We start from the raw sequence: 23870 nt of genomic DNA, 5'->3' as shown, positions 1-23870 counted from the left end.
TCATTTGGTCCAAGTATCAAGCAGGTTCCCAGTCATTTTTGTCTTGTGCAGGTCGGGTCTACTCTAGTCCTTAGTTAAAGGATAAGCTCACCCAAAAAGGAAAATTCAGCCATTTTCCTCTCACCCCTACGCCAGTGGAAAGCAGTGGCGAACAGAGTATTGAACATCTGTACTCAAGCAGGCTACGAGAACAGTTACATTACTGAAATATCACTCAGTTACAAGTAAAACTACTGGATTTGAAATATAAAGTATTTCTTCTTTTAATGCATCATCAATAGGCATTCAAACAAAGGGGTTTCTGTTTCTGCAAATCTTTAGTCTAAATGACTCTCAACTCCTGCGCTGTTCTGTCAGTGGTCGTGGTTGTCTCTCCAAACCTGGGCCTGCAGCAGAGTTTTGTTTTATAATCCGTGTGTGTGTCAGCGTTTTCACTGGCTCGCTTGTGATCAGATAGTCTTATTTGCTACAAAAATGCAGATGAAAGGTTTAGATGTTATTTCAAATTGTGCTCAGTACTCAATTATGATTTTAAATGTAACCAAGTTGATTACATGGTGCAAGAAAGAAAGAAAGAAAAAAAGAGAAAGAAAACCTCCATGCAGCTCGTCCAGCGAAATCCAAGTCCCTGAAAGCCCCAAGATCCACAATTGATTTGAAAAGCTAAAATCTTCACCACAGCTGCTGAGTTAAAAGCCCACACCTCATCTGAAGTGAGTGCACCCTGCGTCAAAGGTGATAATAACATCTTTTCAAACCAATTTGAGATCTTATCTCTGCTGTATTTCCACAAGATGAGATTTTCCTGTCCCTCTTGTTCCTCCACACGGCTCAGAGTACATGTCATCTCCAGCATCATCCCTGATTCAGTGTGACACTTCAGTTTGGCAGATGTTCACTGACAGGCGTTAGACAGCTGATTATTCATCTGGCCTCAAAGGCAACATGTAACTGAGCATGTTACTGTATAAGAGGAGTAAAACTGTTTTGTAAATTATGAACAACATAATATAACTTTAAAAGATGGGGACTGAAATATCCTACTGTTTGGTCCTTACTACATTATGATGTGTGCAACAGTGTGAAGTGTGATGATTTATATTGTATATTTCTTATTCCTTTACATAAATAAGCTGATAAGATACTTTTCTTTACATCACTCCAAATGGGCAATTAATATGCATTTTCTAAGCATTTAATTTCAATATAATCTAAGTTCTGGAGCAGTTCTGGAGCTGGAGACTACAAAACTTCAAACAACTTCCCACCGATATGGGTGTGAGAAGACAATGACTGAATTTTCATTTTTGTGTGAACTTATCCTTTAATTAAGCAGACACATTTGTCCAAAGCAACTAATTTTTTACACTGGACGACACATTCATGGCAACACAACATCTTGGTGCACACTTTAATTGCTCTTCAATCTACAGTTAATCCTTTACATCTATCAAGGCACAAAATGTAGGCTAATCACACATTACAGACACAGACAATACAAAAATATTATCTGGCAACACAAGAACACACATTTTAAAACGGAGAAGAGCTCCTGCATATTTAAAGAAACACGTTTTGTTGCCAAGCTGAGTGCTGCAGGATTGTCTCCAGTTCCCATCTGTCATATCTTATGAAAATAGCAGGTGCTGCAGTGGCAGTCTGTGTGGTTTCTCACCCTTATGCCGGCCACCTCTGTCTGAAAGAGGAGCAGAGGAGTAGAAAGACACACGAGTCAATATTAACAAAGTCACATCAATCTACAGCAGCAAATATGTATTATCAAAAGCTTTGCAGCAGTTTGAGGCGTCAACATGTCTGCACTTCTAAGCACTTTTGAACTAAACAGAAAACAGAATTGAAATAAATACACAGTGGTAAAATGATAATAACAAGTAAAAGTACTGCAAAAAGTAAAAGTACAGAAGTATTATTAGCGTAATGTACATAAGATAAGATTTATCTGGAGAGGAAATTGTGCAAAATATCTATTTACAACTTAACATGAAAGATTCATTCCTGTTGCACTTTCAACTGATCGGGGACAAAATCCACTGACAACGTTTTGAACAATAATGTATTCAAAAGTTCATCTGAAGTTATTATAAGGCTGCAGCAGACTTATAGTTACGCAAATCAAGTGTTTTTCGTCTGACACTACAGTCTTTTTTGTCTGAAATTCTCTCTTTGTTGATAAGATTGTAACAAAAAGTGGGTAATTTGCATAGAAACTAATTAAATATATAAGATAAATGACAAAAAGGCTTTGAACTAAACATTGAGAATGGGAGAAATAATGTCCCCCATTCATCTGAAGCAGGCAGCTGGGAATTTTAAACTAATCTGACCATAAGATTAAAACTAAAGATCTATAAAATATCATTTTCACTATTGATTTTCTTGGTTAGTCAACATGAAGCCTGTAATTTCCTGCCAATTCAGCTGATTTCTTCAAGGCTAATTTCTCCTTTTATTTGTTAGTTTGTTTGTTTTATAGATCTTTTTCTGTTTTTCTGTCAGTTACCGTGAGCAATAGTGACAGATGGGAGAGAAGGGGATGCAACAAGAGAGCCTGGATGGATTTAAACCAGCAACGTGGATCTTTAGGTCATCAGGACAACCCCTTGAAGATTCATTTCAACCTTACCGTGACCTCTTCAGTGTGTAGTAAGTTCACAGTATTTAAAGAAAGGTGTGCCAGATGTGTCTTTCGTCTGTACCTCATAGCTGTGCTTTGCGACGCAGCACGTAGCCTCCGAGGTTATGTTCTTTGGGATCGTCATCGTCTTCATGGCCTTGAGAGGTGTTGGGTACGCTCTGGAGAAGCAGCAGCCCATGCACTGATAGACCGGACGATCCCTGGAGAAAACACTGTTCTTTCTCAGCGTGCACTCCTCACAGCCCACTGGAGAAAGACAATACAGGATTTATCACCAAAATCAAAAACTATCGATCGCGGACAGCTTGTGATACAGTGCCAGAGCACATTTGAGGTTAAAGGCACAGTGTGCAGTCTTTGTGAATGGAGACACTCACATTAAAGTTACATTTCAACAATCAATTTGTGTCACACATCTTACTGTTTGATAAGTCAGTGTTGGGGTAAGAATCAGCTACATAAAGGAGAAAAGACAAGAGAAGAAGAGACAGTCCAGCAGATTTCACCGAGCCCATCGTGGTTGCAGCAGTTACCTAAAAATACAGAGAGGAAAATGAAAACGCTCAATCAAAAATCTGTTGGATCAAAGCACGAGTAAGTCACAGACAGAAACAGAGTACTACCATGTTAAGAGAAAGTACCCTCTTCATTGTGCCTATGCGCCAGGGTGGCCTTTTATCAAGGAATTCAGCATCGCTCTGGGTCGATTTACGCCCGCCGCCTCCCTCAGTCTGTGACGACTTCCCGGATTAAGTGAAACCTACCAACCTTATCAAAGATCTCACTGACTCACTAGCCACTTCGCAACCTTTCCCATAATCCCTTTAAAGCACAAAATGATAATTGCAAACAGTGGAAAGTCAAAACATACTTTAATCATCTTCCATCCTGACTATGGATGCTGCATCTAATCCCTGATGGGTTTTTGTTACTTAGTAACTGGGCGGTTGTTATCATTTGTCGTGTCATAGCAAAGGAAGGGTCAATAGTTTGTGCTGTTCTTGGGTATTTACTGCAGAAAGAACATTTGTAGGCTGTAAGTGGCCTTAGACTGTTCTTGAACAACAAAGTGTCATGAAATATCACTTTTTACTGCAATTTCTTCACTCCAGCAGTCACAAACGTTTTGAAACACATATTCAATATGCTTAATATTCTTCAACATTTAGATTTCAAGACTTTAAGATGTTTTCCATGACATTGAAATGTGTGTCATTTTTGTTTCCTTGTGTGTGTGTTTTATAGGTGTTTTCTGGTCTTGTGTTGTCTTTTGCTCTTTCTCCAGTACTCTGTTTTCCCTCCCTCCAGTGTTTTTCTGTTCCTTTCCCTCACCTTTCCTTTCCCTGCCTCACTCCACCTGCACCTCACCCCCTTTGTTAGTTTTGTTTGTTTTTCAGCCTGTGTGCTTCATTCTGTCTTTGTCAGTTCGTCCCGTGTTACTCACCTGTGTGTTTTTCCAGTGTCTTCTAGTGTCTCCCTGTGGTATGTTTTCTTGTTTTTGTTCCTGGCTTTATGTTTCTGCTTAGCTCTCATGCTTTCTGGTTAGAACTTTGCTTTTGGATTATACTTTGTGTAGCCTTTTGTGTTGCTACTTTGTTTTTTGGTGTTTGCTCTTCTTGGTTTTTGTTGGATTCTTGGTTTTTGTTTCTTAATCCTGCCTGCCTCCTGTGTGTTTCTGCACTTGGGTCCTCACCTTTTCATAAACAGTGACAGAAATTATCTGTATTTTCTGCCAGTGGTCCACTCTATGTCAGCACTGGTCTTGCAAGGTCCAGGATGATTTCAAAGATGGCATGTTGAGACACTTTGAACCCATAAAATTAGAAATTAGGTAAGAAATGTCAATGTTGACACCAGCATCGATGTGTTTCATCAGAGTACAGTCATACAAATCTCAAAGCTCAAATCATTGCTTTCAAGATAGACATACCCCAATTGTGAAGGTAGTGATCTTCAAATACACCCAGTGGCTGCTTCCTGGCATACATGAATTAAAGCTTAACATCAGTCTATCAGACATTTGTAGATATAAACTGGGGCTCTGGGAAGTTGTAATGATGATTGTTTCACTATTTTTTTTTACTATTTTAAATACTGAACAATCAATTAATGGGAGAATAATCTGCATACTAATCATAAAGAAATCATAATGCAGAGTAAAGTTGGGTATTGTGCATATATTTATGCAATTACAGTCTTGCAATGCATATGGGTGTCCTGTATCAGACCTGTGATTTATGTACTCCACATCTCGATAGCTTTAAAACTATCACACTTAATTAAAAATATATCAGTGATAATTATTATAAAACTAGCCTAACTTAAATAAAACATGACACAAATTATTTATTTTGGTTGAATTCTTCTTTTATTTATTGAGCAATAAGCTCGCTTCAGCGGCTCCAGTGGCTCCTTCAGAACTGGAGGATGTGATGGATGGAAGAAGCTATGAATAAATGGAGAGATATCGGATAGCTGTTAGCAAGTATCCATCTGTCCACCTCCAACATCTGAAATGTCAAGGATGAATATGAATTCATTTTGTATTTCATTTGTCTGTTTACTTAATCGCCCATGTCCCGTGTCCTTGGTTGTGCTGGTGATAAATCCTTGGCATGAGGCTCGTAAATCAAAAAGTGAGGCTGACGTGATGTTTAAATCATGGTGATGGGTAAAAGGTTTTTATTTTTTCTTAGCATTTGTATCCCTCTTCCCATAATTAATACACTGTCAATCCTATAATAAATGGTAGTAGTTGTCACTTGCTGATAAGACTGATATGAACGGCTCACGCATATTTGTGCTTTTGCTTTGGGCTATGTGTCATTTTCTTGACATCATACAAATCCCCTTTTTTTATTTTTAAGCATAAATATATATTCTCAAATATCAACTGAGAAACATCACATTTCTGAAAATCTCACAGCTTTTTAATCATATCATGCTTATTTGTCTGGAAATCTCATGTAACACCAGGCTTCTGGCAGCAGTGTCGAGAATAACTGCTAACAAAAAGGCAACCAAAGAAATAGTTTGGGGACATGTGCCCCTCCCTCCACGTCTGAAATCTCTTCTCTAGCTGCTTCACAGCCTCCTGATGTTGTGTTCTGCAGGTCGCTCCGACTCCTTTAGTAAGTTACTTTGATCTGGCTGGATGAGGATGAGGATGTGAACCACAGAGACGTGGAAAGCCGCAGGATTAGAGTAAACAGCGTTGTTTACATGGTTGTGCTCGATGACACACGAGTCAGATATATTCTCAGTGGTTCTGGTGTCGACACTGTTGCTGTCGAGGAGAAGGCACAGGAGACATGGTGAGGTTAGCAGGTCAGGCCCAGGTGCTCTGAACGGCATCACCAAGATAACCACAATAGTATATAACTTATTGTTGTTTTATGCACTTATTTATTAGTTATGTGCTTTATTATGTACTAGGTTTCTCCATTTAGCTCTACTTATTCTGTTCTTGTGCTTAGACATTGGTACAAGAATAGCAAAGAGGAATAGTGAAGAGCAGAGGTTTTGCAAAGATGTTCAGGAGGAGGGTTATTTTGGCATTGGTTGATGAACACACAGACACTCTCTCCACACGGTGGCACGAGAGATCTGTAATACAGGAACAATAGCAGCTCTTATCTCATTCAAAAGATTACAGTGGAGCTAAAAATGTGGCTCTGCTGGACTTCATCATATTGTAGGAAGCAAAGCAGACATTGTCAAAGACAGACAAACATAAAGCCATAATGTTTTCATAAGAATTCATATCTAAAATGGTCAGATTAATGAAAACAACAAATACATACCACTGTAAATGGTTGATAATATGGAAACTGGGGATATTATATTTAGTCTGCGTTGAAGAGGCAATTTAATGTCAATATAGACCTTGTTCACTTCTCAAACTCAGAAGGTTTACGGTGTAATATGTCAAACATTACCAATCAAATACTTAAGTCTTAGATCATGGAGCCCTTTTTACTTGTGAAGTGTTTTGGCCTTTTGGAAAAATGACCAGATACGTTGTCGTCCTATAAATATTTGGTACTTTAATATTCAAATAAAAAAGAATTGTTTATATTACATGCAATGCACTCATGATGACAAATAGCAGCTCTGCGTATGCCTGTTGTTGACATCCATTGAACCAGCAGAGCAGCCGACAGGCCGCGTGCACTGAATGAACATCATGTATGATGGGCTGGATGCTGTGGGAGTGATTATCATGGGTCTGCTCATTAAATATTTGTGGTGTAGAAATAAAAAGGAAACTACTGGCTGTCTGGAGCAGTTGGAAAAATACAGCTAAAAACTTTGAACTGTTTTCTTGAGAATATAAACATAAACTTGCAAACTGTAAATTGAAGTGAATGCAGATCCAATAAAAGATGGGCTGCAGCAAGCATGTGTCAATATGCAGAGAGAGATATGAAATGTACCAGTTGTGTAGCCTTCTTCAGACAAAGTGTAATACATTTGTCTCATTTTTTTTTTTAATGTTATATATAACAGATATAGGTAGGGCATAGAGGGAGGCGACACAGGGACTGTTTTGCATTTATTTGCTCCTGCAGAAGACAATATGACACATCTGGTCCTCCTTTTCTGCACCGCTGCTCCCTCAGCAATGCAAAACAGCACTGTGTGAGCTAATCTTTCCACTCAAAATACATACATTTGAATCAATGTACAAATGAATTGTCAAGAGCTATCAAAATAAACTGGAAAAACCTTCGATACACAGTGAAATATAACAACAAATCTACTCAAAACTATGAAAACCAGTGTACCACAAGGTAAAACAGTGACACCTGGTGGGCAGAGTAGAGAAGCACATATGGACGGGTGACTGAACACACAATTATTACATTTCTCAAAGCATCACATTCCTGCAGAAGACAATGTAACACATTAATTGCCTTCTTGTCTTCCTTTTCAGCACCTTTGCTGCTAAACATGCTAAACACCAGACCTGACTCTGAGAGCAGGGAGGAAAATCTCTGCAGCGCTGCATTAGTCACGTGACAGGGCGCGATACGAGCTATTACAAAATGGCGCCCAAAAAGTTACATTAAAAGATCGTCGAAACTTATATTTAACTGTTATGAACGGCACGAAACAGCTGGATCACACGGTGGCGTCAACAGCAGACAATATGCACCAAAGGCTACAACTTAAAGGGCTCACTTTTTCATAGTAAATGGTAAAATAGTGCAGCAGAGCTTCTCCACACAACTTCCCCCCAGGAGCAGCACAGAAAACAAGCACAGTGAGGGGCAGAGGGGAAACCAGGAGTACAACAAAGTCACATCCACAGGAGACGTTAATGGAAAATGACAGTGAATTAGAATAAATCATTCACAGAAAATTCACAAAAACTCAAATCATTTAAATGCAATATACAATTCTCAAATACAAATTGAACTTGAGGCTTAATAATAAAGTGCATTTTTTAAATAACAAATAAAAACTAACTAAAGACCACAACAGAACAGACAGGGCCTCATTTTTGACAGTCATAAAACATAAAACTGTAAAAGGCACTATGTAACAATTTGTAAGTTGCTTAAATGTGTTATATATTTCTGTTTTGCTATGACAAATCTATTTAGGCTACTCTTCCTCTTATGTGTATTTTAATCTGTTGTCTTTTCCCCTACAGGTTGGGATAAAAGCAGTTTGATGTGACCCACTGCAATGTAAGTAGCCTACTTATTAAAGTAGCCAAAAATATCTCATAAGGCATTTTAAGGGGACTTAATGCTACCAAAATAATACTCCAGAGGCATGTATACTACGGAGCAGGATTTGGTAACTTCTGGTTTAACCCTGGGTTTTCAGGGCTATGAAGGTTTTTCACATCTTACCGTGCATCTTTTTGCACCAGGGGGGAAACAGGACTCCCAATTTCAGACTACATAGTAATCTTATAGCCTGCGTTGTCAAAGTATGCTGTTAATTTACAAAAAATCATATACATAATCATTTGTTTGTGACAGAAATGATAAAATATGTGTGCCAAAGCACACCAATCACACTGCAAACTTGGAACGCTGCTACCAATAAAAATATTGTCGCTCCTCCTGTGTGAACACATGTACTGTATGTAGTGTGTAACTAAGTTTGGCAGTGGAATGACCTCAGTCACCTCGAGCCCTGTATATACCCAGGTGTAACTGTTTTGTCACCTAAAACAGACAAAGCCGGCCTGTCTTAGGAGCCCAAAATCATCAAGCGTGAGTGGGATTTTATTTTGTCTTGTGAAGTCTCAAGTACCTTAGTATTCAAAGCTTTTGCACCATTTGTCCCACGAGTTGACTCATAACTAATAAGTGAAGTTGAAAGGAAATAATCAAGCAGATATGGGTGGCATTAATGTTTCTGAGTGCCAGTGATCCAGGATAATAAGTGTGTACATGATGTGCACAGACTTTATTTTAAAATAGGCCTACTGTGGTATTTGAAGCTGTGCGGCTCACTTCTGCATGTTGCAGCCTGCCATGATCTGCCAGTCAAACTAATGGTTGGCTACCATAGTTAATTCTGGTAGGGCTCGGCACAATTAAATAAATATGTTGTTCCTCAGCACACTACATATCCAGGCATACAGTATATAACACCTAACAAACACACTGTTACACACACAGGTTTATGAAAACAAATTGGAAAAAATCCAGATCATAATCCAGTGAGAGAAGAGTGTGTGACCACAGTCCAGCAGATGGGTTGTGTCTTCTATAATAACCAGAAATGTGGATGTTGGTTGAGGGGGTATGGACAGCTGTGAGAATCTGCCACCTGCAAGAAGAAAGTCCAAAAAATTGTCTTAATTTAGGTGATAAATGATGTTGAAAAGGTCTTTAAACCATTTCAATAAAGTATCTACCTGCAGAAACCTTAAATAAGCAAAACTGTAGGTTGAATTTTTCGGAAAAAACCTGAAATAAAGTCATTTATCTTCATCTTTGCACTACACCGCCAAACTACACTGTCGGGTTAGTAAAATAAAACAGAAAGTGGTCAAAGATGTTTCGGGGGATATCAGATGGACACCTTTCGGGGAGCACCTGAATGCAGCATTTGTCACGGCTGAGATCATCCGCTCAGCCCGGAGCATGCGCAGTAGACGGAGGTCTGGGAGTGTCTGAGCGGCTCGTTGGACGTGAATCCAACCCGCAGTCAGTGAACCCAGGAGCATCTGCATGAACAATGAACCGGCTGACTTGGGAGGGAATGATTTGAGACGAACATGGAGCGGATGTGTGAGGAGTGCCGGGGTGATGGGAGAGTACCGCAGCTGTGATTTGCGGGATTCCCGGGGCGTGAATGACCTCTAACGGTACAGGGAATTAGTAATTTCTAATACTTTGTTGTCTGCACAGTCAATCCTCTTACAGACTGTGGTAGCGTTACACTGGCGGGATTGTTGATGAACTTTCACAGATAGTCATTAAAATAGGCTGCATATCTGAACCTTAGTGTCTTAATTTATCTATTTACATTAATGTGTGATTATTGGCTGGCCTGTGGTCCACTAGATTTAACCAAAGTGCTGAATACTTGCAGCAAAATCAGTCTTTATCTTATTTAATTTTTTTTAAATTGTACATCACTTGTGATATCATTGGTTCACCAGCTGCTTCAACCACAGAGGTGAGTTTTTAACCACAGCAGATCACCTTTAGATTTTTTTAGTCCACCCACAGCTCTGGCTTTTGTTTTGAGACACTGGTGGCACAAGCTGCTGGGTGTCATGCGTTGGCCATCTGTTGTGGAAACCTACTTAAACCTGCAAGCAGATTAACCAGCGAAAGGATCCAAAGCACCAGTCGGTCAGGACGTTTCTGTGTAGGCTTCCTGGTGGAGGAGGAGGAGGAGGAGGAGCAGGGATGCTGAGGGCCACCGTGGGCTCGGTGCTGGAGAGAGACGAGGAGCAGGAGGATGAAGCTGAAGAAGAGCTGAGGGATGGAGGGGTGCCTTTCTACGTGAACAGAGGAGGCCTCCCGGTGGATGAGGAAACTTGGGAGAGAATGTGGCGCCATGTGGCTCGAATACACCCCAGTGGTGAAGCTTTTGGGAAGGAGATCCGGGTTGCCACCGACCTGCCCAAGGTAAAAGTTTATTAAAGGATGAGTTCATCGAAAAATGAAATAGTTATCTTTTCACCCCCATGCCGATGGAAAGTCTAGTGAAGTTTCGTAGCCCGCAACGCATTTCTGGAGCTTCACAGCAAAGCAACGCTGCAGTGTTCTCCCAAATAACTGAAGTAGATGGGGACTTGTTTTAAAACAACTGAAGGAAAACATAAAATGACACCATACAGCTTGTCTGCTGTAATCCAAGTCTCCGGAAGACCCAAGATCACAAATAGTTTTGAAGAGACGTTAAAGAGAGTTTGTAAATAAAGTCTTTTGTAGTTTTTTAAAAACAAGTCCCCATCTACTTCAGTTGTTTAGGAGAATGCCACAACAGTGTTTTGCTGTGAAGCTCCAGAAATGTTTATTTGTACTACGAAACTTTAGGGTGTGTAGATAGTGACTGAATTTGAATTTTGGGGTGAACTTTGCCTTTAAAAGCTGCAGCTGATTATTCATGACACGGGTGAACTTCACATAATGCCTGTGAAAGTTACACATAGTAGAGAGGCAATTAACACCCATGTGTCGTGGGAAAATGTTGCATCACAGTGTTACTATGCAGTCCCACATGACAAGTAAACGATTATTTGTGTTCATCAGTTCTTTCCCCATTTTCACCCCAGTATTAAAACACAGGGCTTGTTTTGTTCACGGTACATTTGAATGCTGCAGATGAAGGAGAGTGGTACTTAACACTCATTCCTCATGGGAGCTGTTAAAGAGCAATTAAGATATCTCTTGTCTTTAGCTATACTGGATAGAAAAGTGCACAGAGGGCACACAAGACTACAATCTCCAGATGCAATGACTGTTGGGATTGTATAATGGTAATGCAGTTGTTTGGATGCTCTGTCCCACAGATTCCAATACCGAGCGTGCCTACATACCAACCTACCACCACTATCCCACAGCGCCTGGAAGCCATACAGAAGTACATCAGGGATTTGCAGTATCCTTTGACTTAAGTTGGTACAACTGGCTGGTTAGTACCACAGTGGACTTAAAGCGGCAATTATTTGTCATGTACAGTTGGAGTGATATATTTAACACACTGATCTTACTCAAATTCATGTAAGATGTAAAGTAGGGCTGCAACTAACGATTACTTTCATTGTCGATGAATCTGCCAGTTATTTTCTCGTGATCGTTTGGTCTACAGATTGTCTTGTTGTGTCCACATCCCAAAGATATTCAGTATACTGCCATAGATGATTAAATAAACCAGAAAATATTCACATTTAAGAAGCTTTTTTCTTAAAAAAATGACTAAAATTGAGCTGCCAACTCTTTTGATAAACAACTTTTTGATTTATCGCAGCTCTAATGTCAAAACGAATGCTTACAAACTACCTTTACTAATCCCACTGACCGACTGTTTTGCCACACTTTGATAAATATGGGCCAAACATCCGAAAGTAGGCCACTCTAGATTCTATATTAAGCTAGATATCCAGTCAGAGCTGAGATTCATCCATAATTAACCGTCAACCTATGAATATCACAACGCTTTAAGTGCTCGTCTCTCCTCCCCACTGCATTCATCAGAGTATTCTCCCTGTTATTGTATGTCCTTGACTGTCTCCTACAGGTACAATCACACGGGAACACAGTTTTTTGAAATAAAGAAGAGCCGGCCTCTAACTGCGTAAGCACATTTTATTTCCCCTCATCCTAGACTGATCATCAGTGATGGACTCGCTGACGCCGGATGTCTGTGACAGCGTTGGTTGATTTCTCATGGTTTAGCATGTGCTGCTGATGCTTGCGGATCATCTGTTTCTGTGGGCTCTCTGAGTTGAAATTAATGTCAAGTAGAGGAGGACTGGAAGACAGTTTTCCTGACCTCGCTTTATTAGATTTGGTAGCACAAATGTTATTTCCCTGGCTCATGGAAAATGTTATTTGTATGGTTAACCAGTGTTACTGTGTTATTCTCTTGCTCAATTGTACTGCACAGGTTGATGGACATTGCTAAAGAGATGACACGGGAAGCTCTGCCAATCAAATGCCTGGAGGCGGTGATCCTGGGGATGTATCCTTACAGCAGCAGATGCTTTATATGTTTTAATATCTTTGAGTTGTGTTGTTGTGGCAATGACTGTAGAGATGAACAGCTATTATTCACAGGTTTTTCCAAATTTTGCTCAAGACTCTTGAGTCAGATTTCAAATTTCCTTGACCCACCTTTGCAGTTACCTCACCAACAACATGCCAGGTGTGGAGCGCTTCCCCCTCAGCTTTCAGTCTCAGTTCTCAGGGAACCACTTCCACCATATCGTGCTCGGAGTCCACAGCGGGGGACGCTTTGGCGCGCTGGGCATCAGCCGGAGGGAGGACCTCATGTTCAAGCCTCTGGAGCTCCGGACACTGATGGACTTGGTGCAAGAGTTTGACGGAGCCTACAGGGGCTACTGGCACACCCTGCGCAAGGTCAGGATCGGCCAGTACGTGTCGCACGACCCTCACAGCGTGGAGCAGATAGAGTGGAAACATTCAATACTAGACTTGGACAAGCTGACCAAGGAGGAGCTACGGAAGGAGCTGGAGAGGCACACTCGAGACATGAGGCTAAAGGTACGTTTTCAGGCTCATATGTTTATACGTATGCTATATGTGAGAATTGACCAACTGTTGGATTAATACTCCTACAAATAGAAGCAGCATATCACCAAGGTAAGTGCTAACTGCTGCTAACTGTATTCTTAATGTTAAAAAGTCATTATTTTTCTCATACTGCCCTTTGCTGCAGCACCTCTATTCACCCTCTGTCTGAATGCTCCGTTTAAGCACCTGTCTCTTTAAGGCCACCCTCACAAAAAGCCCGGTCTGCTGTGATTGGTCAACTCTCACAGGCCTGTGCAGGCACCTCCCACCACATGAGCTCTAAAGTGTTTTTTCAACCACGGCTGTGCTGGGGGCGCGGCTGAGGGCGGCGACTGTATCGTTGTTTATAGGCACGGTTTTGAATATGAGCTATGTGTGTTTCTCTGTGGATTGAGCAGTTTGACACATTCACAGCGGTTATACAGCAATTTGACCTGCTTTGTAATCAAAAAGGACATGGAAATCTAGTTTATTGTCAATATGGGACCTTTAAAGTCTCATTTTCCTGCTGACACAAGCTGATGCAGCTCTTGCAGATCCGAAGACAATAAGGAAAAACAATTTGTCCTCAGCAGAAGGACTGCCAGTGTGAACTGCTTTATTAGATTTCTGTTGACGTGCTGTCTCTTCACACGCAGTGACACGGAGCTGACCTGCTATTTGAGGAGCCATTTCTCTCAAATGATGCCCTCTCATCACCTCTCATGCTATCATAATGAAGGCAGCCTTGATGCTGAGCTCTGTGTATAATAAAACCAATGTGATGGCTTGACTGTGCTCGGCGGTGCTTCATGCATGGCTGGCTCAATCCGTCAATAGGTGATCTTTTACAGTGAGCGCTCAGCACAATCACATTAGAAATACAGGGAGATATCATACTCTAACACTGGGCCTCGGCATGAGTATAGTTTACTCTCCCATGTTTTAAAGGAGACCCATTTTTTTCCCCCCTTTAGTATTTTTCACGTTTTGTGCATGCAAAAAGGTCAAATCCAATAGAAGCTACACCTGAAACCCCTCTTCAGTAGTACATCACACTTGTGCCTAGCAGCTAGTTTGGCAATTGATTTAGCACACCTGCTCTCTTTTGGTTAGCAGTGCTGGGTCAGGCATGCGTAAGCTGACCAACCAGAGGAGACTGGGGCCTTAAAGAGACAGGCGCTAAAACCAGAGTGTTTCAGACAGAGGGGGGAATATGAGAAAACTGATGTGTTATTTGAGCATTAAAGCATGTAAACCTGTTCTAGTAGTAACCCAAAATAAAATGATGAACCTGAAAATGAGCATAATATGTCTCCTTTAAAGTGACTTAGATTCTGATGTGTGAATTGTTTTTGCAGATAGGAAAGCCTGCACCGCCCTCTCCCACCAAAGACAGGAGGAACAGCATGGGTTCACCCCTCAGAGGACCGAGCAGCCCCATACGCAGGATCAGCCGTGTTGAGAGACGGTATGATTAATCATGTGCTCCAGATAAATTGGCTCTTCACTAAAAGTACGTGCATTAAAGCCACTGACGTGAATTTTCTTTAGTCACGGGGCAATTTTTGGGACTGCAGATGTCTCATGATCTAAGGAGAAGTACTTTTTTGAATTAGTCACAGTTTCCTTCTGATGTGAATACGACTCATTGTCTCGTCTCCTGTTTTGTTTTTTGTTGCAGTCCCTCCGGAGAGAAGAAGGTTTTGGAGCAAAAATCGACTGCGGACATAAACGGATACCAGATTCGAGTCTGAGGATGTGTTTAAGCTTGCTTGTAAAGTCTAAAGGTACCACACTCTTGTTTCATGGGGCCATTGATCAATCCTTTGTACACACATTGGCCTATTCACAGGATGCAATGTTGAATAGGTCACCAGCAACTTCTTCTCTCAAAACAAACGCCTCATTCAGCTTCCCTGTGTCTGTGTTCTTAGAGGCATTGCCTGGAGCTGCACTGTGGATAGTAATTGGTGCTGGCAACATTCCCACATTATAAAAAGGGGTCATATGTGCAGTACTTTGTAAAGATTTTTAAATAGTTGCAGAGTTTTGCTTACTCAACCCAGCGAGAAATATGACTCCACGCACTGGGCAAGGCTACCACTCAATGTTAATGTGCTACTGGTTTTATTCTGTTCAACGAAAGCTCTTAAGGCTCGTCTGCAATCTGTATCGTCGTACTGTAAGTGTGCAAATACATGTAATGTGATTTTAAATCCACTTAGGCTCTGCTGGGCAGCAACTGCTTGTGTAGTGACTAGTTTGCAAACCACTACCCTCGTGCCTTGTATGAGAATTCAAAGAAAAAGACTTTTTATACCCTACCTGTCATTGCATAAGTAAACACAAAGCAGTGTAATCTCTGCTCTTCCGAAATATTGAAAATGAATGAAATAAATTTTGAGCGACAGTTCTCTGACACCTAATATCCAGATGCTAGTATGTTTAGCATGCAATTTACATCACTGAGACTGAATATGGGATTGAATACACAATATACAGAAGTGCATTCAAGAGTATAAAGGCATCTGTTCAGTGGTAATAGGAGAAGAAGATATGGAAATGACTCATGCCAACGCAGCTGACTGATCCTATCTGCATTTAATGTAGATGTGAAGTAATGACAAGTCAGTTTATATGTACTGTATAACTGCTCTGCTTACCTTGTTTCTAGCTTTTATTTGTAGCAACTAAATTCAATATTTCACTTGCCTTAAGTGGTGTCTAAGAAACTGACGTCAGTATAAGGTGTAAAGAAGTTTTTTTAACAGCACTTTTATCCGCATTTTGTATTTTATTTTTTTTTAAATCGGAAATTCTGTCGTTTTATACTTCCTTCAGTGTTGGTGATCAGCAGTGGACCTCTTAATATTTACTACACACCGTTTTGAATATGTTCCCACAGCAATCATTTTAATGTGTACAGTACTGTAGGTGTTGTCCATTTTCATTCCAGTGCACTGTCTGTAACACAACTGTTTTGTACCAAACAGACTGTTGATTTACAGGATCACAATAAAGGCTCACTTGAATTGTGGCGACACCATTTTGTTTTCTCATTCATTCAATGTTGTGATAATAGGGCATTTTAGTAAATGTATGGTCACGTGTTTTATTACCTTGCCCTTATTTAAAAGGTACACTTTGTAGTTTTGGAGAAGAAATTCAAACTCAGAATTTTAATATTTACAATATGAATGAGGTAGTAATACAAACTCAGAAATACTTTTTTTTTTTTCCAATAAACAAGCTGTTCTCAGAGGAAAATAAGGTCCCCAGAACACTGTTTGAAGCCAGAAAGGTGGCAGGGTCCGCCACATACAAACAAAGTAAAAGTCAGTTTGTTTATTTAGCTTGTTTAGGCAAAAAAACCTGATTAAAAAATCTTCCCCAAAACTACATAGTGCACCTTTAAGCTGTCTAAAGCCAAACAAATTCCAGAAATTCTGTGGTTAATCATTAGCTACGCTGTAACACACTGTCAGGCAAGGGATGGCGCCAGTTTTTTTTCAACCTGTAGTTCAAACTAAGCACAGTGTCCTCAGCTCAAGGGCAGTTTTTGGCACCAAGGCAAATAATGACGAGAGCCGAGATCTCTTAACACCAACTGTTAGGTTTATACAAAGGAAACTTGCAGCCAACAACTCCATACAAGGGAAGAATGGGCCTCTGTGTGCAGCAAAACAGTGAATTAAAACACTCGAGTGGGACAGCTTCAACATGTTCCATCCCTAAATCTCACATTGTGTCAAACTCTCTCAGCCGCTGAAATGGAAAAACTATGCTGACCAGCCCCACGTTGTTTGCCATTAATATTCCATTCATCATATTGTTTAGGCGTGGCCAGCGTTTGCTGCAGTCATATAAGTAATAGCTGTAGTGTGCTGGCAGCCTGTGGGCTTTTCTCATGATCAGGGATTCTGCTGTTTAATGGATCCCCAAGTGGATGGATGCAAGTCCACCTTTCGAGCACAGCCATCAGCTAATACGGCTTAATGGCTGCTGCATTCAATGAAAAACAGGCTGCAAGGAAGCACTTTCATGCACAGGCCAGTAATGTTCCTCTGAAAGTCAAGTTACAGTGTGCTAGTGTAAAACCACATGTGTGAGAAAGAGTGAAATGAGCTCCTCGAGCTCTGGAGATATCGGCCTTAGAGATGTCTGCTTTCTCTCAAATATACTGACATATACAAGATGGCACTCGACTTGTGCTCAAAGTGCCAAAAAATAAATTTGAGAAAAACTCAACAGCAATGTCTCTTTCCAGATAATATGACCTGGTTACTCAAGATGATCCACAGACCCTGTAGGAACTATTTTCTGTCCATATCAGTGTGCAGAAGGAAGCGTGAATCTACTCATAATGAGAAGCTAGGTAACTAACCTGCTTCTGAGCGATGATACGGAAAGAAAACGGCTCACAACAAGGTTTTGAGTAACCACATTGTGATTTCAGGCAAGAGACATTGCTATTGAATTTTTAAAATGTATTATTGTTGCTGCTTTGAGCACCAGACATTGAGTGCCATCTTATTCCATTATATTTGAGAAGCCAGACATCTCCATGGCTGATATCTCCAAAACTCGGCAACTCGCACCAAAACAACATAGATGGATAAATAGCACTTCAGGCAAGAGGGAAAATATGTATTTGTGATATGGGGGCGAACTGTACTTTTAAAACAAGGGTTTGTTAATGTTGTAGCAGTTCCCTTGGTGAATCATGAAGAGATAGAGGTTATGATAAACACATTCCTGTCCTCCCTCCCAGTAGATTCCAGATGTCAAACACTTTGTCCACCAGTGTTTGGAAGATAGAGAAACAGAAGGCATAATGACCTACTTGGGGAAAAAAAACCTACTGACCTACTTCATTTACTTGGATGCATTTGATGCCACAGGGTGTGTAAAGACACACACAATCTGATTCATCCATACATTCAAGTTTTCAACCCGTAGATGATTGTACTACACTACAAATATTTCTACATAGGACACCCACAAGAATGAGTGAGGAGCGAGTGAAAGACTGATGGGAATCCCCTCGCAGACATTCTACAGCTCGCACACAAGACAAAGCTCTTACTGAGCCCCATCATGCATGAACACTCAACTATCTACATGAATTATTCATGCATGCATCAACCAGACACACCCACATACACAGAGACATCTTTGCCCTGACAAACTGAGTGGCTCAGTGTAGTAGGATGAGGAGGGGCACAGCAAACATTCAGGTCACTATCTCAGCGCTAGATCAGGCAGGATACACAAGGAGCCAGACACCAACTGGAGGATTTAGTGCTGGTGGATGCATTTAACTGTGCTATATTATAAATCCAGGACAAGAGCTACACACTCTGAAGTAGGGCTGGCTGATGTGGCCTTAGAACAGTATTGCAATATTTTAAAATTATAAATAATAAATGCTGAGCCTGGGCAACAAAAATCAAATTTCAAAATATTTTTGATCAAATGCCTCAATTTAGATAATGCGACAATATTTATGTGAGGACTACTGGCACTTTGAAAAAACTCAGTGAGATTTTTTATAGCTAATCGTCATCATAATGTGGAAATAATGACTAAGTGGGTAAAAAAAAAAAAGGCAAGTAGCAGAACAAATAGAACAGTCTGGTAAGTTCAGAAAATTACATCACTTCATCACATCACTGTTATGCAGCCTTTAAAACCAGGAAAATACAACACTTAGGTCACAAATGATGAGAACAATATAATATCACCTTATTGCCCAGCCCTACTGAAGCCTTTGTAACCTTGTGCTTTCTGTAGCGTGTTAAAGAGCAAACATCACAAAGGAGCCACAAATTAATGGAAAATATTTATTCAATATTTTCACCATCTGAAAAAATAGAACTGACTCAGAAATGTAGTCAGAAGTCAATCAAATGTAATTCTCATTTGAAAATGAACTTTAAAATAAATTAACAGCAAAATGAACACGTCAGTGTGTTGTCACACCAGTAAGAGTTAAAGCAATCACTGCCTCCATTTTTTAAAAAAAAATGAACTATTGCATCACCATAAGTCATCATAAAAACACATGGAAAAAGACTGAATACAATAAATTAGAAAACTATGATCCTGTGATGCCAGGAGTGAACCATGCCTAATGGTATTCACACTAACGAAAACCAAATGTGTACAGAGCAAGACCTGAATCACTTGAACAGAGAGATGCTTATTCTCCGTGATCTCTTTTCGGTTCAACCAGTCTTTTCCATCACGGGACGTTCAGTTCCAGCTGGAATTTGGCCAGAAGACTGAGATGGTCGGAGGGGAATATGTCATTGGGAAGGCCCCTCATTGACCACAAGACATCCTCTGATAGGAGGGAGAGGGAACCAATCAGCTTCAGCCCCTCACTCACAAAGTCACCATCACCTGAAAAAACAACAAAACAAATAAGTTATCTATAGCAGCCGCAGCACTGCCGTCTGCGTCATGCCTTCGTACCTTTGTCAGCAGCGGGTAAGATGCGTCTTGGGCTGTAGAAGATGTAGTCGACGGTGGCTCCGGCTTCAGAGTGCAGGGTCGTGACCTCTGGATTACCAGAGCCTGGAAGAATGTGTTTGTAGACCGACTCCAGGTCTAACCGATGAGTGATGGTGTGTCTGAACCTGTGACAAAAAAAAGAATTACTTACCACATTTTTATATCATGTTGTTTTGCACTTTATACAATTATTTGTGTGAATGTGTGATAGGTGACACAAAATAGCTGAAAGATGACGGCAAGCTGATCATACGTCTGATTTCCCTTTGAGGCATCTGTGCATAAAAAAAGAAAGATCAACCAGATATTCAGACCAATACAAGAGATCAACTACAAGTGACGTTGTGGTTTTTTATATTTGAAGACTGTACCTGGTGTGGTGTCAGTCACGCCTGGAATCAGCTCCAAGTCCAGAGGACGGACACATGCAGCTGGACAGAAGCGCAGCTGCAGCATGAAGTCATGCCCGTACTGAGACTTCCCTACAGAAGAAGAACAAATGTATCATAGGAAGTGAGTGAGGAAATGAAACACAAATAACTGACATTCATTCCTTGGATAAAAATGACAAAAATAACATTAGGTACACAGCATGCTACAACTTCTCAACAGTGACCTTGTTTCTGACTCGGGCTCTTCATTTCCTCTTCAACAGTCGTGTACTGGCAGTTGTCAGTGATTTCCAGACAGATAGGCCACAGGGGAGGAAACAGTCTGTGACAGTGGGCTTTGTCTGACAGGTCCTCTTGACCCGATACCTGTTGGAGATGGATGAAAACATACATGATTACAGAGGTACCTCCTGCAAGGTTGGTGGCAGAAGACAAGAAAAAAAGAAATTCGGGAGAATGTAGTCGGGTTGTTCCGATGCCAGTATCAGAAATGCCATCAATACAGCCTAAAATGTCAAATTAGGTATTGGTGAGTACACAAGTCTATGAAACGATATGGTACCATGTAGTTTATTATCCCTGAAACTGTATGCAAGTTAACAGATTTACAATCAGTCTTACCATCCACGCTGGTAGACCCTGGTAGTAGAGCTCCCCGGTGGTGATCAGCTGGTACAGAGGCGTGTAGGGGAGCGAGTTAAAATCCCCACACATTATGAGGTTACAGTGCTCGCCTTTGGCCTTACAGGACTTGACCACTTTGTCAATTTCTGCCAGCAGTATGGCCAGCTGAGCTAGCTTCACGTCACCCCTCCTGGGATTAAAGAGCAAGTGGGTGTTGGCCACGCAGAGGGGCGGGCCCATCGCCTTGACCTCTGACCCCCGAGTGACCGCTGGCCGAAGCAACACAACAATGCCCACGTTGTGCCGGTCCAGCAGCTCCGTCTCGGGCCTGAAGAACTCCAGCGGGGTGACGGATACCTCAGAGAAGCGACTACTGCGATAGCAGGTGGCACAGCCGTCTGTTTTGGTTCCTGTACGGCGCTTGTACACACAGGTGTAGCCTGAAGCGACAACATATGGAACAATATTAACACAACATGTTACGTCCCTTTCATAAGATCCTTCAAAATCACTGATGACCTACCCATCTGAGACAGGACTGGACACAGCTGTTCATAGTAGTGGTTCTCCTGAACCTCTTGGAGACACAGAATCTACACACAGGTAATAAATGACTCATTAGTGGACACTGCAGATACAAAATGTAGCTGGTTTCAGAAAACAAACAATGAGCACATTTGACTCACATCTGGTGCCCATTTCAGTATTTCCTCCAGCAGCAGGCTGCAGCGGTAGCTCCAGTCCAGCACCTCCAGGGGGCAGTGTGTGTACAGCTCCTGGTTGGCCTCCAGCAAGTCATCAGCAAGGATGTTGTAGGACATAACGGTGAAGTCCATCGTGGCCCTTGTGAACGGGATGGGTATCAGGGCAGGCTCTGCTGCAGAGGCACTCTCATCCATGTCCTCCCACACTCTCCACAGTACTGGGTAAATAACAAACACATCCATATGAGCCCATGCAACAGCTGGATATTAAACTACTGTTGAGTTTCAGACAAATTTCACTACAGAGGAATTATTACTACTGTAAAGAGGTTCAGATCCTCACCTTCAAAGGGCACTGCTGGCTCTATAGGAGGATAATAGCTCATTGCAGGAAATTGCCACAGTGGGCACTGCACTTCCTCTGCCAGGCCAGGTCCTGCAGGAAAGTGCCATCCCGTTTGTGTAACCCTGCTGAGATTAAAGTGGATTTGACTGTCAGAGAGAAGGGAGGTAAATGACAGCTCAGAGCTTTCCCCACCATGCATCTCATCCCCAGAGCTAGCGACATATTCATCCCAGAACTCAGTTAGTTCAGTTGGAGTTTCAGCTAGAGTCATCGACTCTTCCACACGTGGTATCTGTATTTGTTGCTGTACTTGACCGCTGGTTTCTTGTATGCTGGGCTCAGCTGGAGTGAATGACTCTTCTGAGTTTGGTATCCCTTCATTTTTTAGCACTGGATCGGTGGTAACTTTTGCACTGTCCTCCATTTGCAGGCACTCTAATTGTGCCCCAAGTTCTCTCTCTGGATTAGTGTCCTCAGTTGGACAAATGAGTCCACCCTCTGTGCTTTGCATCAACATCTCAAGGTGATTTGTCATTTCTGTGTCCTCTTCCTTGGGACCTTCTTCTTGGGGTCCATTACTGGTCTCTGCTTCTTTCTCCTTCACTGCAGGTTGCACCTCGCTCATTTTCGAAGCAGCCTCATTCTCCGTGTCTCCATGCAGGACAGCCAGCAGCTGTTCCTTGTCTGCGTCTTCCTTTTCTGGTCTCGGTTCTTTCATCCTTTCTTTCGTTTCTCCCGTTGTCCCGCCGCTCGGGCTGAGCCACTGGTCCAACAGGCTTGTCTGAGACTGGATGAGCCCTCTGGTTGTGACAGCACCACCATCCCACACTGCCGTGCCATTAACCACTGCAGGAGGGAGATCCTTCTTTGAGGCCTCTGGAAGACAAGATTAGAGTCTGTAAACAGTGTACGCTTACACGAAGCTGAAACATTACACTTTTTAGCTTGTGTCATTGAGTTTGCCAAACTGATTACAACCAGTGTTAAATATGTGACGTATAAATCTTGTCTTTGTATTAGAGTATTGTATAAAGGACAGGATACAATGGAACACAAAAACATTGTTACATTACACAGAGATATTCAGCAAAATACACATTGAGGGTTTTAATAGCCTTTTTGTTATTAGATTCAGAGACTGGTTTTATATAATGTTCAACATCTTTCAGGAAAATAAATGAATTAGGTTTTTTATAACTCAATTTACATTTATAAATAAAAAAACATGTGGCCAATAGAATTAAATCTTCTTTTCTTTGGTTACTAAAATAAAAACAAAAAAACAAAACACACGCTCCCACAACAAAGTAAATGGCGTCTTACTGAATGTAAACTACGCAGCAAAGAAACAAACAAACAAACAAACAAACAGGTGCAAGCAAACACCTGTTCCCAAGAGCTAAAATTAGAAATGGCTAAAGTGCACCAACGTTATGAGTCATAAATGTTTGTTTTACACAAAGGGGGAAATATTATTTCACACTTGACAACGACACGATACACACACGAGCCTGTGGTGAAAGTTTGTCTCCCGACCCAAACACCTCACGTGTGAAGACAAACGGCTCAGTCAGCAGCGACCTACATCCAGCGTTAGCCACCATTAGCTCAAGCCACACGCACACATAGTTCTCATTTAGCCAAAAGTTGCTCAGCCGAACATGAGGCTTTCAAACACGGACACCTTTGCAACAATTTACCTGAGGGTCGAAAGGCCAGGTACCGTGATATCGGGTACAGCGCGTAAAATAACAGGCTGCCAATCATGCTTCTTGATGTCGTCTGCGCATGTGCGTCCCGAGGTTGGTAGCGGTGGTGTGAGCGAGAAGGTTAGGGGTCAAGTCAAAAGTCAAAGGTGGGGTTTCCTCATGTAGGTGTTGTGTTTTTTGAATGGATTAATCTGATTGAAAA

At 41.3% G+C, this 23870-nt stretch overlaps 3 protein-coding genes across 5 annotated transcripts; 1 reads left to right on the top strand and 2 right to left on the bottom strand.

Moving 5' to 3' along the window:
- Nucleotides 1–1397: 1397 nt before the first annotated feature.
- cga (glycoprotein hormones, alpha polypeptide) lies at nt 1398–3379 on the bottom strand. Of its 2 annotated transcripts, none has more exons than XM_084381636.1 (4): nt 3280–3379; nt 3078–3189; nt 2718–2902; nt 1398–1696 (listed from the first exon to the last, which is right to left on the bottom strand). In XM_084381636.1, the coding sequence occupies exons 1-4, from the start codon at nt 3304–3306 to the stop codon at nt 1622–1624; spliced, it is 399 nt and encodes a 132-aa protein (XP_084237762.1). In that variant the 5' UTR covers nt 3307–3379; the 3' UTR covers nt 1398–1621. The 2 variants fall into 2 exon arrangements, with proteins under 2 accessions (XP_084237762.1, XP_084237763.1); XM_084381637.1 differs by having other exon boundaries at nt 3298–3321.
- A 6407-nt stretch (nt 3380–9786) lies between these two features.
- vash1 (vasohibin 1) lies at nt 9787–16423 on the top strand. Its single transcript, XM_084382197.1, has 7 exons — nt 9787–10764; nt 11652–11740; nt 12380–12436; nt 12749–12823; nt 12984–13365; nt 14736–14845; nt 15059–16423. The coding sequence occupies exons 1-7, from the start codon at nt 10543–10545 to the stop codon at nt 15129–15131; spliced, it is 1008 nt and encodes a 335-aa protein (XP_084238323.1). The 5' UTR covers nt 9787–10542; the 3' UTR covers nt 15132–16423.
- A 2977-nt stretch (nt 16424–19400) lies between these two features.
- angel1 (angel homolog 1) lies at nt 19401–23755 on the bottom strand. Of its 2 annotated transcripts, none has more exons than XM_084382096.1 (10): nt 23660–23755; nt 21957–22835; nt 21596–21831; nt 21433–21502; nt 20907–21349; nt 20510–20651; nt 20265–20375; nt 20147–20168; nt 19855–20018; nt 19401–19782 (listed from the first exon to the last, which is right to left on the bottom strand). In XM_084382096.1, exons 1-10 carry the CDS (start codon nt 23724–23726, stop codon nt 19622–19624), a joined length of 2295 nt encoding a protein of 764 aa, XP_084238222.1. In that variant the 5' UTR covers nt 23727–23755; the 3' UTR covers nt 19401–19621. The 2 variants fall into 2 exon arrangements, with proteins under 2 accessions (XP_084238222.1, XP_084238223.1); XM_084382097.1 differs by lacking the exon at nt 23660–23755 and adding an exon at nt 23465–23545.
- Between the last annotated feature and the right edge of the window lie 115 nt (nt 23756–23870).

The sequence above is a fragment of the Pagrus pagrus genome, assembly GCF_965226575.1.
Source record: "Pagrus pagrus genome assembly, chromosome: 18".
Taxonomy (NCBI): domain Eukaryota; kingdom Metazoa; phylum Chordata; class Actinopteri; order Spariformes; family Sparidae; genus Pagrus; species Pagrus pagrus.
Note: the sequence above shows the minus strand (reverse complement) of the source record. Positions and strands in the feature narration are given on the sequence as shown.